Here is a 16744-nt window from a genome sequence, read left to right as displayed (position 1 = left end):
GAGCAGGATAGCATCAATGAATATACTTGGCAAATTAACCTAGTAGTATAAAAGTAAAAGATAAAGATAGAAGATTTTTCGTTGATGACATAGAAATTGCTTTACCTATAGTGTGTATTTAATTATAACAAATCTTAGTTTAATTTAATTAACATAGTTTGGTGTTGAGGTTCTCTTACGTGTCTTCTTGTTTTCTCTGAGACAGTTCAAATTTGATTCTGCAATGAATAAAACCCACTTGTCTATCTATAAGTCATTGCTCTATGGCTGACCCAAACTGAACTACCCCCCACCCCCACCCCCACCCCCACGCAACAGAGAAAAAAGCAAATCCCAATAGGGTTTTGGAGAGAGTTTACAGTGATGATGGATCAGAATTTGGATCTTTTCGACCCGAGAATGGCTGTTATGGACCCGGAAAGCTCTCCTAGCCGTGCCCGGGACCCCGATTTCGGGTTTGCATTCAACGACAGCAACTTCTCCGACCGTCTCCTCCGGATTGAGATTATGGCCGACCCCGAGGGCTTTCATTGTCAGAGTCTAGCTGATTGGGCCCGCAATCGCAAACGACGGAGAGATGATATTAACAAGGATATGAGTTTGTCCTTTGCTCCTTCTTTTTTCTCTTAATTATATTAGCTATGCAATTGGTCCTTTAAGCTCAGTTGCTCGAGTTTCTAGCTAATTTTTGAATTAAGCTTCAGTTGCTCGAGTTTCTAGCTAATTTTTGAACTGTGTATTTGTGTTGCTTTAATTTTTTGAATGAACTGGAGCTTAGTAGAATGAAAATGATAGAAGATTCATATTTCTGACCCTTACTAATTTGGGGGATTGAGGCAGATTTTTTTTCTTTCTTTTTTAAATGATCTTTGATTCTTCTAGACAACATCATATACTGTCTACTGCTCTTGTTCTTATATTCAAATTGTCTAGTTAACATATCATAGTTGTTGTTGTTAGTAGTGTTTTAAAAGGCTAGGGCGTGAGGCGAGGCGTTTTACTTAATACGGGGCGAGGCGAAAGCCTCGAGACATGGGGCGTAAGCCCCCACAGATCTTTAATTTTTTAAATTTATAAATTAATAATATAACATTATAACACAATAAAATATAAAAGATGCATTAAAAGTTCAAGAAACCTAAAAAGAATCAAAGAAACTCATATAAAATAAAATATTTAGCATATTTTACAAGTATAAATAAGACAATACTGTTAAAGTTACTATGAAATATAAATTAACTCCAACCTCTTAACTTTCAAACAATTAAAAATTATATTTTCTTAAAAAATATTATCAAATTGCATATTTTACCTCTTTAAAAGTAAATACACAATAAATTTTCAATACTGTAATTTAAAATATTACTCCTTCATGAGTAAATATAAAAAAAATTAAATAGTAAAATAAAAAAATATATGATAATTTGGAGAGACATAGAACTAAGACATGAAGATCTATCAAGTAAAGATATAAATTTTGGTTATCTATTTTTAGAAGAAATATTCAAATAATATTCACCCTCACGATGTTCTCAATTAGTAAATATGCAATAATATGTTTGTTATTTGAGTTATTCACAATTTTCATATTTCTATAGATAAAAAAAACTTTAATCATTCATTTATTAAAGAATTTTGAGAGTTAATAGTGCAAATTAGTGAATTCAACACTTGATTTGCATAGGAACTGTTGGGCGAGTCCCGAGCATTGAGCGTTAGGCGTGTTTAGGGCGTGTCGCCGGGCGCTTGAGGGCGTAAGCCTCAGAGAACTAAGCCCAATCTCAAGGCGTTTTGATAGTGCCCCGCCCCAGGGCGAGCCCCGAGGCGAGTCCCAGAAAAGCCCTTTAAAACAGTGGTTGTTATAGAACGTGATGTAAATATTGTTTTAACAAATTCTCCATTTTCTATTTGAAATTGGTGTTGTTAAAGTTTTATTAAATGTATTACTTTTGATGTTTGGAGGGAAAAGAGGGAGTGATGAGGGGGTCATGAAAACACCGTTGCTTCCCTAAAAATATGAATGTGATGCATATTGGGTAGAATTTTGCTATTTATTATTCTCGTATAGGTTTATCTTTTTCTCTGATGATAACCAGACATGTGCCACTTGCTTGCAGCTTTGGATATCACTGCATGCCCTGAAGAGCAGATTATAAGCTGTAACCAAATTGATACTGAAGATGCTGAGAATGAAAATCAAGATGAATCAGTTGTTGCAATGATCGAAGAACCACACTCAGGTATGGTAATCAAATCTAATCCTGCATTTCGTTTTCGTCGGCTTATGCTTTTTCGATAAAAAATGAAATTTTTGAAATTTCCATGTATGTTCTCGAAATAGGTGACTTCAACTGCTACTCTACTGAATTAAACTTCAAGATAAAGAAATGAAATTTTACAGGAACACATTTAAGTCAGAGATATGAAGGGCTCGGCGATGAGCCAATGAGTGACCTCGTAGGAACCATAGACCTAAAATGTAGATTTATTTGACTCTTCAGGTTTTGTTTCGATGGGGTCTTTTCCTTTGACATTCATATTTTTTCTGTAAGATTCTAGGACAACTGTCATTTTGAAGTCAGTTCTTTATGCAGAGAGATGTTGAATCGTTTCGAAATAAGAATTTTTTTTACCTTTTTTCGAAATATTTCACTTTTTTTTTCCGAAATCAGTGTTTGGCCATAAAATTTCTAATTTTCACTTGAAGGCAAATTTTGGAATTTTTCGAAAATTTGAAAAACTCCAAAAAGTTATTTTTCAAAATTTTCACTCAGATCACTCACAAAACTTCAAAAACAACTCAAAATTATATTCATGTCCAAACACAACTCTAATTTTCAAATACCATTTTCATTTGAAAAAAAAATTCACTTTTTTTTGGAATTTTACATTTCTTATGTCCAAACGCCCGCTAAAAGTAACTTATTGTTGCCTGCATAAGGATTTGGTCATAAGCCATTGTTCAGAGATTTGGCATGTACATCAGTAAACATTACAAAAATGTAACTGAGTCTGTTTGTGTGTGTGTGTACTTGTGCTTGTATATGTATGTGTATATTTATCCATCCCAGTTATCTTGTTAAAGACCTATTGTCAAGTTGCAGAAGACGTATTTGCTGAAAGGTATTTATTAATATTGAATAATTGAGTGTTCTGAGTGCAATTCAAGGGATTTAAAGAGAGAGCCTGAAAATTTTCTTCTTTGCTGTCTGTTTATCTATGACAAGATGAATTCATATAGAAGCCACTAGCAGGTTTGCTACATTAGGCTGCTTTTTTTTGTTCTTTATATTTCAAACTTGATTGTGGAACTTATAATTTTCTTTTTTGAATGCGGATACCTTGTTTTCAAGTAAGGTGATCTCTAGGCATACTGTAAACAAATGCTAACCGAATCTTTCGTTATACATGGAAACATTTCCTTGCAAGGAGTGATGACTGGTGGGAACAGAGTGAAAAAAGGAAAGGAAGAAGACCATATCTAAAGAGCATACGTCATTACTGACCTTGTTACTGCTGCTATATGTCGCAGAATGGAGTCAGCAGTATTTCTTGTCTGTGTATGCTATAACATACTGTTGCATTTTCCTCCACTTCCTTTCGCTTTCTAGTTTTGATGCTTATCTTTTTGTACTTACTTTCCACTGTCTAGTTTTGATGCTTATCTTTTTGCAGTATCATAAGACATGTTTCCCTATTCACGGTGTTCATAAATTGTATTTATTTTTATTATCGGATTCAAACTTGTATTTTGTTTGATTCTCACTGCTACTCCAAAATACCATGAAAAAGATAGCCATGCTATGTTTTATGTGCAGGAGATGAAGCTGCTAACACTGATGATTGTTCTTGGAACTTTGATTCTCCAAGAGTTGTTAAAGTTAAAACCTTACATATAAGCTCCCCCATTTTAGCAGCAAGAAGCCCATTCTTCTACAAGGTAAACATCCTTTTTCAAATGTAAGCTGCTAAGCACTGTCTAGAGTTTATACGTGAAGAATCAACAGTGTTCTCTTGTAATTTATATAGCTCTTCTCCAACGGGATGAGGGAGTCTGAGCAAAGACAAGTAACTCTAAGAATTAATGCTTCAGGTATGAGGAATTTAAGACTAACAGTATATCATTCAATAAACTCTTATTGGTAGTTATTTTGGACTGGGCTTTGCTGTTTAAGCATAAGTTTTTCCTTGCCATTTTAATGAGAAATTGCAAAGGACGGAGAATTTTCTTTTCTTTTAGCATGTAGTGCTAGTGATTTGATAATTGTGGGTAAAATATTGTTACCTTAGAGAAGTTGTAGGAATTCCTATCCATTTCATGTGGAATGAATAGTCTTTTCCATTCACATGGAGCAGAGGAAGCTGCACTGATGGAGCTCCTGAATTTTATGTATAGCAATACATTGACCACTGATACAGCGCCTGCTTTGTTGGATGTACTCATGGCTGCCGACAAGTTTGAAGTTGCTTCTTGCATGCGGTATTGCAGCCGGCAACTGCGTAATTTACCAATGAATCCAGAGTCCGCTTTGCTATATTTGGAGCTTCCTTCTAGCGTCCTGATGGCTGAAGCAGTTCAGCCCTTGACTGATGCCGCAGAACAATTCCTAGCTGCAAGATACAAAGATATTACCAAGTCAGTTCCATTTCTGACCAAACTCTATTTCACTCTATTTCTTCTTAAGTTCTATTAAGTTTGTCTCTAATGCTGCTGTATGTTTTCCAAATAATGATATTTCAGTCTCCACAGCATCCTTTGACCTTTAGTCAATGCAGTGGTGATAAATTTGTATTTGCTAGGAGACCTTTTCTATCTAGTGCCAGAAAATTTTTCCTGGAATTTAGGGATGACAATAGGGCGGCCGGGGCTGGGCTGGGCATGCCTTGGCCTGCTAACATTTTGAGCCGCCCTACCCTGCCCCATTTCGTATTTTCTCAGATTTTTGCCCCGCCCCGCTAAGCCCTGCCCTGCCTCGTTTATGTTTTTTCATCATTTATCTTTATTTTTTCTTTTGCAGTATTCTAAATTAAATTTTAACTTTTTCAAATTTTTATTTGAACCTCCTATTAAAAGAACCAATTTGAACTTGACTAAGTTGTTTATCCATGTTCAATAGTTGATTCAAGATTTCTTTCATTCTTATAAATTATTTAATGAAATAGTTATTTTCATTACATATTATGCTTCCAGCAGCATAGCTACTTTAATGGAGTAATCAGTTAAGGTTAAAATTCGAAATCAATGGCAACAAAATGAATAAACACAATCTATCATAACTTACTAGACCATTAAGATTGAGATTTTTCTAAACAAACAAATTATATCATTCAATTCATCATTCACTAGTAGAAATATGAAGAATTTAATAAGCAATCCAACTGAACCATACTGTTGTAGTTAATGTATTTAAAGCAAATCGGCAAAACACAAACAAGAATGACAATAGAAAGTAGGGAGAGACGTGATACTGAATCATTAAATTAAAATGTCAAATAGATTATGTGAGAATGCACGGGAGAAAAATCTATTTTTTAACAATGATACAATGAGCCGTATATATAATACATATTCTATTCCTTCTACACATGAGACTAAGACATATTCTACTCCTACTACATACGGGACTAGGACATATTCTACTCCTACTACATATGGGACTGAGTCTATTTACACATAACTATCTAACACTCCCCCTCAAGCCGGTGCACACAAATCATATGTACCGAGCTTGTTACATACGTAACTAATGCGAGGACTAGTGAGAGACTTGGTGAAAATAAGTGCAAGCTGTTCATTCGACATACAAGGCCACTAGACTCCCCCTGAGCAACAAAACCAGGTGGTTGCCGATAAATAGAAGTTGGTCGAAAAGTAGCCGGAAAATTTTGAAAATAGTGAGACTAGGCGGAATTCCACACTACAAAATAGGTTCTAAAACACCATCAGAAAACAGAAACTTTTCTGGAAATCACTATTCACGCCGTAAAATCACTGTTCACGCCAGAAAAAATAAAAGTTGTCAGAATTTGATGTAATTTATATGGGTAGGCTCGGAATCACTATACGAGTAAGTTGTCCTGATGAAATTGTCAAAAAGTGGTCGGAATGACTTACACGCGCCGAAAAAGTTATTGTAGCTTGCCGGAACCCTAGTTCTGGCGGAGCTTGGATGACTTTTTGCCGGAGGGGTTTTGTCGCTGGACTTTTCCGAACAAGATGGTAGTGTTGGTTTTCGCATAACACTTACCAATGAGGAGATAACGCAAATCAATCTTGAGTCGTCAACTGGAAAGATGCACAGTGACTGACTTTTCGTTTCCGATGGGACTGGAATTTCTGCGGTTTGGTCGCACAAGGGTTTTAGATCTGAAGGTGGTACTGGTATATGCACAGTATCGTTGTAGCAGTGATGAACCCTGGGAACAAGAAGAAGTTGCTGGAAAATTACCCGGCGATGAGTTCTTTCTTCCCGGATATCGCTGGAATGACACACAATGATGCTTTTCTTACTGAAGCTCTGATACCATGCGAGAATGCGCACAATATCGCGAAGTGGCCGCCCTTGCTCAATTTGGCTCATACCTTGATGCTGCGACTCAAGCATTACTCAATAGAGGTGCAAGGCTGACAGAAGTACCGAAACAATGAATTCCCAGTATCTCTCGGCGTATCACCAGTATTTCCTTCCGGTGATTCATCGATTGTATCTCTGAGGCCTATTGCCAGTATCTCTTACCTGTTCGGGTCATTCTCCCATTCTTCGATCTCTAGATCGAGTTGCTAGCTTCTTGTCTACCAGTCCTGGATGTAGATTCTCGACGAATCAGCGGGAGAAAAATCTGTTTTTAACAATGATACAATGAGCCCTATATATAATACATATTCTACTCCTACTACATGAGACTTGGACATATTCTACTCCCAGTACATATGGGACTAGGACATATTCTTTTTGAGATGATATATGAGACTAGGACTATTTACACATAACTATCTAACAATTAATAGTGCAACTTCCTCATATTCCAAAATAAATCTTTCCCTGCCCTAACCCACTAATTCTTTAAAAAAAGAAAATTAGCCCTGCCCTTCCCCGCCACGCCCCATTTAAATCTTCCCCTGCCCTGCCCCATTTAGAGATTGCCCTGCCCTGCTCTGCCCCATTTAGAGATTGTCCTGTGCTGCCCCATTTAGAGTTTGCCCCACCCAGCCCCAATTGCCATCCCTACTGGAATTCTGCCCCACTGTACGTCACTCAAAATTGCATCTTCGTTATTATGAATTTTTAAAGAATGAAAAAGTTTCTTTTCCATAGCCCCTAAGTATTTGTTTTGATGGATTGGGAACAAGTGAAAAGTTGGTCTCCATCTATTGCTGCTTTTGGTGAGTTTTGATTAGCTGTCACACTTCTCTGTGCTTGATAATGAGCTCATTGTCCTTGGACAGGTTTCAGGATGAGGTTATGAAGTTGCCTCTTGCTGGAGTGGAGGCTATTTTATCCAGTGATGACCTCCAGGTAGCATCAGAGGATGCAGTGTACGACTTTGTGTTGAAGTGGACAAGGGCTCATTATCCGCAGTTTGAGGAACGGCGAGAAATCCTTGGTTCACGACTTGGTCGTTGCATCCGTTTTCCTTTCATGAGCTGTCGAAAGCTTCGGAAGGTTCTGGCATGTAATGACTTTGATCAGGAATTTGTATCCAAGCTTGTTCTTGAAGCCCTCTTTTATAAAGCTGAGGCCCCTCATCGTCAGCGAAGCCAAGCTGCGGAAGAATCGTCATCACCTAGTCGTCGTTTTGTGGAGCGTGCTTACAAGTATCGACCTGTCAAGGTGGTTGATTTTGAATTTCCACGGCAACAATGTGTAGTCTACTTGGATCTTAAGCAGGAGGAATGTGCAAACCTCTTCCCTTCAGGAAGAGTGTATTCTCAAGCATTTCATTTAGGGGGACAAGGGTTTTTCCTGTCTGCACATTGCAACATGGATCAGCAAAGCTCTTTCCATTGTTTTGGTCTCTTTCTGGGTATGCAGGAAAAGGGTTCTGTGACTTTTGCTGTTGATTACGAATTTGCAGCAAGAACAAAACCAGTGGAGGAGTACGTCAGCAAATACAAAGGTAACTACACTTTTACGGGGGGCAAGGCAGTTGGCTATCGCAATCTATTTGCCATACCATGGCCTTCTTTCATCGCTGAGGACAGTCCATATTTTATTAACGGTATGCTCCATCTCAGGGCTGAACTTACTATCAGGAATTGATTCCTTGCTCCCACAATGTACAATTAATATTGTTGTTTTTGCTTCTCGGATAAGTTCAACACCCAATGTTTCTTGGTTTGATAAAAAAAGAAGGCAAGGTTTAGGGTAAGTGCTAACTGTGGTATGCTAGGCATTGAAATATTTTGTACTAAATCACTTTCCCCACATCCACATGCTCTGCAAAGATAGAAAAGGATGTAAATGGATTTGATGAGTGAAAGAATGTTGGTTACTGTGACATGTTCAAATGTGATACACAGATTGCCCTGAAAATGTCATGCTGCAGTTGACAGTGTACAACATATGTAGCCGAGTTTGTATGAACATGCTAGCAAACACTTTTTTTTTTTTCCTTTCTAAATAAACAGCATTCCTGCAGAACCGAGGATACCGAACGGAAGTTGGTAAGTAAAACATACTAGGTGTTGTATTATATAGGAGTAGTTGATTACAGAGTATATGTTTACTGAAATTTGGGGGTCCCATGCAAGCTCTGGCCATTGGGCTTCAATAGCATTGACGAGATCTCTTTTTGCAATGGATTGGCTTGCTTCATTACTGCTTGCTGCCAGTTGAACCTCAGCTTGCCAACGAAGCATAAGGTTGTCCTGAATATTGTGATTGTGAATTGGTTCTTTTAACATTTCTATGGAGAGGTAACAATACGTCTCTATCAGCATGGTAGCAAGCAGCAACATTTTTTTCCCGCAGTGAACAAGATTTATGCTTATCAGCTGCTTTTTGTGCGACTCTTGAGTCACATTCAGCAGTAGTTAGAACAGCTCTTAAAATCTAACCACTTCAACTATTTCGTTCATTGCCCCCAACAATGAAATAGAGTGGTTTCGTGTTCTTTCAGTGATTCCCTAATTCTTTGATGCTTGCTGCTGATTGAACCTCAAATTGCGTGTCCCTAATTATTTAACTTGGGATCTTTAATTTATTAGCCCCACGAATGGCACATTATGCTTCTCAAGTGGGGTTTCGATAGATTTTATTGGCAAAAGAAAAAGAAAAAAAAAGAACTTTATTGGTGTCAAGAGCCTGATCTAGTTGAACTACCAGAGAATCTTTAAAGAAAATTATGAGATGCTCATCCAAAGCTGTTTACCTATTCCTTTAAGAAATCATTTGGCATCATCTCTAAACACTTCTAGTTAAATCTTAGCTAATTTAACTCCAAAATTTGATAAGTGATCATCTATAACTGAAAACTAACAGCTAAAATAAGAACGAAACAATATTAATGTGATAAAATGAAATATTAGAAAATCTATTGATGTAAGTCACGCTTTTGAATAATTGTGGAACATGACTTGTTCTGTTTGGGTTGAATCACACATCGAATACTTTTATTATCTAACGTTATGCTGCTAGGTGAAAATAACAGGGAGAGAAAAGAATTTCTTGTTTAATTTTCAATCGGAGATGCAACGACAGCATTGGTCCTTATTACGGGGAAAGTCTTCCCAATCACAATAGAATAAAGATAATTGAGTGTACCGCAATCTAATAAAAATGACTTGAGTTGACTCTGACATGTTTAAAGTTTTGAAATTTTACCGATTTGTCCTTTTACAGTATTTAACGTTTTGAAAAAAAAAATATATTAAGAGAGAACTAAAAATATTTTTGACAAATATTATTATTAAGTTTATTAAATTTCATTAAAAAGAAATATGCAAAACTTTATTGAAAACGAAAAAATTAGCAGCAAAAATGTTTTTTTTTTATTACTTTTTCACAAATTGAAATTAAAAATGTAAAATGGTATGTGCATGGTTTACACTTTTGCCCTCACATATCAAGGCCCATCATCCACCGCCAAAGAAAGAGCAAGGTTAAAATAGTTAAAACAGCACTGTCGTAGCTTCCACGCTAGCTCGGTGGAAAAAGCCAAACGAAACTGATATATAAAGTGGAAAAGAAAACCACAATGAATTAAATCAGTTCTCTTTTTTCAGATAAGAAAAAATTGAAGCTTTCTTCAGTCATTTCTAGGGTTTCATTCATATATCGTTCAATCTAGGGTTAAGGGCATCCACCATCAAAGCAAAAACCAATCATGCCGAAGAACAAGGGAAAGGGAGGAAAGAACAGGAAGAGAGGAAAGAACGAAGCTGATGACGAAAAGAGAGAGCTTGTTTTTAAGGAAGACGGACAGGAATACGCTCAGGTTCTTCGTATGCTGGGTAATGGGCGTTGTGAAGCTATGTGTATTGATGGTACGAAACGTCTTTGTCACATACGTGGTAAGATGCACAAGAAGGTTTGGATCGCCGCCGGTGATATCATCCTTGTCGGCCTCCGTGATTATCAGGCAACATCCTAATTTTTCTCTTTTATTCAAGCTTCATTGACTCTATTAATTAACTGAGATTTTTTCCCTTTATTTCTCACATCCCTTTTTTGTCCGATTAAAATTGAGATTTTTGATGGACCAGAACAGAGCCAAAAAAATATAGAGGGTCGGCTAGTTCAGGATTGAGCTAAAGTTAATGATTGATTAATTGAAAAGCTGTGATTTTTCTTTTCCCTTGCTGTCTGTGTGTTTTATGTATTTGTCTATGGAATTTTCAGTTTCTAAAGGTTGTGACTTTTCTTCCAAAAAGAAAAGGAAAGGAAAAAGAATGAGTAGATGGTTCATATTTCTTGTTCGTTCAGTGATTGTGAGATTTTGATAACCGTAATAATAACGCATGATGTGCACTATTGCAGTTTGTGTGTTTGATAATTAAGCAAAATAAACAGCTCTAACTATTACAGTTTGTGTATTTGATAGTATACAATTTTATTTTTTACGTATTTGCTTACGTTTGGTCATTTGAGTGTCATGAGTATTTTCCCAGGGCTTAGTTCAAGTTGCAAAGGTTGAGTGACTTGTGTTTTTAGGGTCCACAGGTTTGAGCCCTGCGCTCATGCGAACTGAGCTTGGTATTTAAGTGGATAAGAATAGAGGGGAGGGCCAACTACCCCGTTTTGAACGATGCGGTTGGTCCTGAGTTGAGTTGGCCGCAGAAGAATTTCTCGGTCAACAGAAAGTATAAGTATGAAGTCTTGATATTTACAATTGCATGTTAAGATTGCAGGGGACATCTTTGAGTTTCTAAATGTGCCTCTTCCGTTTGTGAGAATCTTCTCTTTAGAATGTTGTTTGGGCGATTAATCACATCATTAGGTTTCTCTTATGGAATGTCGATTTGGCCAGTCTTTTTAATAATTTTTTTAAATCTCCTGTTTGCATTTTGGCAGGATGACAAAGCTGATGTGATTCTGAAGTTTATGCCAGATGAGGCAAGGTTGTTGAAGGCGTACGGAGAGTTGCCTGAGAACACTAGGCTCAATGAGGTCAATGGATTAGATGAAGAAGATGATGGTGATGGTGATGACTACATTGAGTTTGAAGACGAGGACATTGATAAAATCTAAATTTCCTGATTTATATAGTGCTGTCACTGGGGCTCCTGCTGGCTTCACAAATATTTCTGTGGAGTTTGAATTTAATACAAAAAAGAGAGAACTCTTATATGTACCGTTCGAAGTAATTTGATTAAGCTTTATGCATTAGTATTTCAGTATTTCTGTATGAAGATTTATGCTTTGATTAACAGATGCAATAAAAGCCGCCTGTTCTCTATTTTACTGATGCAACTGTCTGTTGATTTAATAGATGCAATAATAACTTGTGTTGACACTCTTTTTCAGTAAAGGGCCTTCTGAATTACTTGCTGCAACTCGTTAGACAGGCCTAATATCATTGTTGAAGACGTGTTGAGTGTTTCTTAGTAAAACAGTGCTGTTTCTATGTTACTTTGAAGAACAAGCTTGGCCAAAAGGACATCTAGGCTTTGCTAGTCAATTTGGACCAGCTCCGTGAAGTGCATTTAGTATGGACTAGCTCCTTTAAGTGCATTTAGTAGGTTAATATCGTTTTGAGTTTGTATCTTCTGCAGGCCGAGGGGAGGGGGAACTGGTATCTCGGACCTCTATATCTACTTCTACACTGGTGAACATTGAACCATTGCTCAAATGTACTTTATGGTTCATTGGTATCTTTTAGAGTGTGCTTTTTAAGGAACATGCTTAGTAGCTCCGACCAAGAGTTGGAATCAGTTCTTTGCAGTGTGGTGTTTCTGTATCTCTTACTGCCTTCAATTTGTCGATGAGCATACAAAAATGCTTAGATGGTACAAATACGGTCTGCATGTCTTGAGTTTCTATGGTTCCTAGTTTTTTTGTTTTGTCGTAGTTTCAATGCTGAAAATTAGTCTCCACTGGGATAATTAGTCTGACGTTTACAGACAAATCTCCCATGCGATAGTGTCCTCACAATTGAGAGATTGAATATACTAGTTTACTTAGCTTAAGGTTTATAACCTGATTAAGATACTAGTGTCCTCACAATTGGTTGAATATACTTGGTCCATTGCACTAGGCTTTCTTAGCAAAATATAGATCCCAGAAAGTGGTATTAACAACCAATAAGTAAAGCAACCTGATTAAGAGATTTATAACTAATACAAACCTAGTGCAATGGACCAAGTATATATTGTGGCGTAGCAAGATATGGCATATCAAAAAAGCAAAAGACGCCAGTTTAACCAAAACAAAGTGAATCCTTGCCAGGCTTTTGTCTATGCGTTTACAAGGCTTATTCAACTTCTTGTTTTCCAGCGCCCTCTTGCTGCTAAATAATGGATGCATACTGCTACAAGGCCACCAGAAAACATTGCAATCTCCATAAAAAAATGCTTCCAACTGCATTTGGAATCAAATTACCAAGTCAATGCATATATCAATCTCTAGTTATTTTGCTCGACTCATATAGCAGTCACTAGTTTCATATCAGGACAAGAAAAATAATCACAGTAAGATGAAAGAAAGTCAAAAGGAGGGGAAGAAGCTGTTAAGCTCATCAACGCATAACCTCAATGATAAGAAAGCCTAACATCTATTACTTTGAGGGTTTACTTAATGGAAATAGCATGAAGCGCAATCTATTCCATGACAAGAAAATAAGAAAGAGATAATTAGTTCCCCACAAAAAGGTTGTTCAAAGAAAGGAGGATTTTAATCCTTGCATCAATGCTCTCATACAGTAGTTATCATGCTTATCATAGAATATTACAGTCAGTACAGGAATCTAGTTAGATAAAGGTTAAATACCAATAGAAAATTCATTGTCTCTATGATATTAATTGTATACTAGTTTCTGCAGTAGCTTCAATGTCATTACTACGAGCTGAATTTCAATTTTATCAAGAACTGTACCATTTAGGTTGAGTTCCAACTTCACAAAACCATGGTAAAGACTAGTACCAAGTTCAATACTTGAGGATTATTACTAATACGGTAAACACCTTTTCTGAAAATGGTAACATTAATATGGTAAACACCTTAACAATCAAGAAATAGATTTTTCCCGAGTCCAGTACACTGCCAGATCAGTCATTAAACCATGAATCAGAATAGAAGAGGTTGCCCCACCCATGAATAAATATTTCATAGTAGCCTTATTAGACCGTACATCTTTCTTGGTATATCGAGATAATAGGTAGGAGCATAATCTGAAACATTCAGGGGCTACAAAGATAGTTATTACAGTAACCAACCCAATAGTAATGCTGGTTACAGGTGTGTTTGGGATGCCATAAAAATAACTAAATATTTTTTCTTCATAGAATCATTTTCCTGATAGGCCTCGATGAAACCGAGTTACCATAAAGGCGGGAACACAAACTTACATTGCTTAAGTTACTCATTCTCAGTTACAAGTATCTCAGCTCTTCTCAGATATGGCTTGCTCTCAGCACATGTAGAAATCATTGTCACTTTTTGCTACACAAAGTACTTTCCCCAAACCCAATCCATCTTCCACTACTGTCATATGCGATGTAACTCCATACTCAACCAAACACTGAAATACTTAACGAAGTCATCTTTTTTAAGAAATGATGGAACATTAAACAAGCTCGCATTTCAGCTTACTAAATCCCAAGGAACCCCCCCCCCCTCCCCAACCCCCCACCCCCCACCAAAATAAAAAGAAGTGTTTGAGGATAAAAAGAAAAATAAAGAGGAACGGATAATCCCAGGTGTGTTGTGTCCTTGAACAGATAGTATGCATTTCTTCGAATACTCTGTAAGACACTAAGAGGTCTCTCAATTGACAATATCTACGGAGATATAACACCTTTGCGTTTAAGGAACTAGAGCCAAGATGATCATAGATACAATGTCATAATAATTTCTTAAGGTAAAGAACAACCATCAAATAGTACATATTTCTTTTTTTTTAAGTTAAAAAGTACATAATTCTTACTACCATAGTTGGCATTTTCCTGTAATTCTTAGTTCATAAAGCATCGTTGTATCAGTGTATAATACCATCACACAAATAAATCAGACACCAGGGTACAAACTCAAAGAGAGGCAAAATAAGATCAAAATCAAACACAACTACGACTCAATCTCAAACTAGTTCGGATCAGCTATATGAAATCTTCTATATCCATTATTATTGGTCCTATTTCTTCCCGTCGAACCTAATGTACTCCAATGCTCATAAAAATAGTCTTTATCGCAAATTAGGGGTTCTCGAGAATGTAGCAATAAAATATCACCTTACCTTTCACAATCATCTAAGCTTCTCCTTTGCAGAACTCTTCTTAGCTGCCTCGTTAACCTTCTCAATATAACCTTCAATAGGCGGCGTTAAAGTAGCCATAAACCGATTCACAGGGAATGGTGTCAAATCAGGGACCAAAGCAGCAGCTTTCAAATTCTCGGGTAACGCCTCAATCGCCTCTTTCTTCAACGTCAACAATGTCGTCTCAGCAGCTTGCCTCTGCCTATGCTTACGCATTAAAACCCTACTGTACTCCTTTGCCAGCCTCCTTCCATCTTCAACTGTCATTTCGTACTTGGGAAGCTTCTCTACATCAACAAGCCCAAGTGAAATCAAATCCAAACCCGGTGGCCCAATCGGCCATGGATTTGCAAACTCCTTCTTCATCTTGTTCATCTTTTTTAGCTCTTCATCTCGAGCTTTGCTAATTAATCCCATTCTCTCTCTTTCAGCTTCTCGGGCTTGTTCTTTGGGCTTCAATGATCTCACTGGAGCAGTAGACGATAAGCATTCTTCAACCATTTCGTCGAATTCGTTTTTTCTTCGCGGTGGTTCTTTCTTTGCGATTTCTGCGCCTTTCTTCGTTGTGACTTTTGATCTTTTCAGTGGCTGCCCAGCTTTTAGTTTGCCTTTTCCTTTTGCTGTTCGACTGACGAAGCATTTTTGTATGAAATTGTGACCTAGGGTTTCGATTGATGAGGTCAAGGGTTTGGATTTTGCGATTTCAGTTATTCGCATCATCTTGATTTCACTGCGTAGTGCTCAAAACCTAGGATGAATCTGGCTCTGCAATGAAAAGTGAAAGTGACGATGTAATTGGAAACCCCTCAAAAACCCTTCTTGGGTCGGGGCAAATATAGAAATTAAGAAACTACAAGGGCTTTCTCAGAAATGTCCCCTTTTCTTTTTTTAATTTGCGACAGAATTTATCTTTTTTTTTTTTTTGGCTCATAATTTGCTAGTGGTATTTTTTTCCCCGTCTTGAATTTGGAGTACGAGGATTAGCATTTAACTTTTAGTGTGAAAATATTACTTCATCATTTATGAAACTATATAGTATAAATTATCACAAGCCGAAGATGTTTCTATAATAAATTTATTTAAAATTTGTTTAAGAAATTGTAGTGGAAGAAAAAAAATGTTTCATTCTCCAAATACTATTAGTTTCTATGATAAGGGACATACGAATTTATTTTTTCTAAACCTTTTTACAAGAATAGATGAATAGTTAGCTTCTTTTGCTAGAATTGGAAATATTAGGTTTGTATCTAAAAAATAGGTGGGAATTAGTTGTAAAAATAGCACGGTATAGCCAGTTTTCGGATTAGTCATTCAAAAATATTCAGCGTTTACCAAGTCAATGAAAAATAGCCATTATTTTGCTGCAACAGAGACCGGTCCAGCATAATATACTGGAGTTCGGTGCACCTGTGTATGAACTCCAGCATATTATGCTGGACCGGTATACTTTGCTGGCTCCAGTATAATATACTGGAGACTGGAGCACCGGTGCTCCAAACTCCAGTATATTATGCTGGACCGGTATACTTGCTGTAACTCCAGTATATTATGCTTGAGTTCTAGTGTACTTATGCTGGAACTTCATCATATTATGTTGTTGGAACTCCAGCATATTTATGCTGGAGTTCAAGTATACTTATGATGGAACTCCAGCATAATATACTGGCATATTTTCCGGGTTTTGAACAGTATTTTCGCTCAGATTTATCTTTACATGAAAAATGGTTAAATTTTGATTACTTTTAAAACTGGGCTATTTTTGAACGACCAGTTGTAAATCTTGCTATTTTTGAATTTCACCACGTTATATCACATTTTGAAATACCTTTTAACT

At 36.9% G+C, this 16744-nt stretch overlaps 3 protein-coding genes across 4 annotated transcripts; 2 read left to right on the top strand and 1 right to left on the bottom strand.

Annotated features, from left to right (window-relative positions):
• The first annotated feature begins 222 nt into the window (after positions 1-222).
• On the top strand, positions 223-8534 carry LOC107820361 (BTB/POZ domain-containing protein POB1). Its single transcript, XM_016646625.2, has 6 exons — positions 223-598; positions 2118-2240; positions 3819-3940; positions 4030-4093; positions 4357-4636; positions 7448-8534. The coding sequence occupies exons 1-6, from the start codon at positions 364-366 to the stop codon at positions 8259-8261; spliced, it is 1638 nt and encodes a 545-aa protein (XP_016502111.2). The 5' UTR covers positions 223-363; the 3' UTR covers positions 8262-8534.
• A 1660-nt stretch (positions 8535-10194) lies between these two features.
• On the top strand, positions 10195-11898 carry LOC107820365 (eukaryotic translation initiation factor 1A). The gene is made up of 2 exons (XM_016646628.2): positions 10195-10581; positions 11514-11898. The coding sequence occupies exons 1-2, from the start codon at positions 10327-10329 to the stop codon at positions 11688-11690; spliced, it is 432 nt and encodes a 143-aa protein (XP_016502114.1). The 5' UTR covers positions 10195-10326; the 3' UTR covers positions 11691-11898.
• Positions 11899-12840: 942 nt separating this feature from the next.
• On the bottom strand, positions 12841-15743 carry LOC107820362 (uncharacterized). Of its 2 annotated transcripts, none has more exons than XM_075217842.1 (2): positions 14885-15743; positions 12841-13019 (listed from the first exon to the last, which is right to left on the bottom strand). In XM_075217842.1, the coding sequence occupies exon 1, from the start codon at positions 15628-15630 to the stop codon at positions 14899-14901; it is 732 nt and encodes a 243-aa protein (XP_075073943.1). In that variant the 5' UTR covers positions 15631-15743; the 3' UTR covers positions 12841-13019; positions 14885-14898. The 2 variants fall into 2 exon arrangements, with proteins under 2 accessions (XP_075073943.1, XP_016502112.1); XM_016646626.2 differs by having other exon boundaries at positions 14890-15741.
• Positions 15744-16744: the final 1001 nt, after the last annotated feature.

This window comes from Nicotiana tabacum, chromosome 7 (assembly GCF_000715075.1).
Source record: "Nicotiana tabacum cultivar K326 chromosome 7, ASM71507v2, whole genome shotgun sequence".
In the NCBI taxonomy this organism is placed as follows: domain Eukaryota; kingdom Viridiplantae; phylum Streptophyta; class Magnoliopsida; order Solanales; family Solanaceae; genus Nicotiana; species Nicotiana tabacum.
Note: the sequence above shows the minus strand (reverse complement) of the source record. Positions and strands in the feature narration are given on the sequence as shown.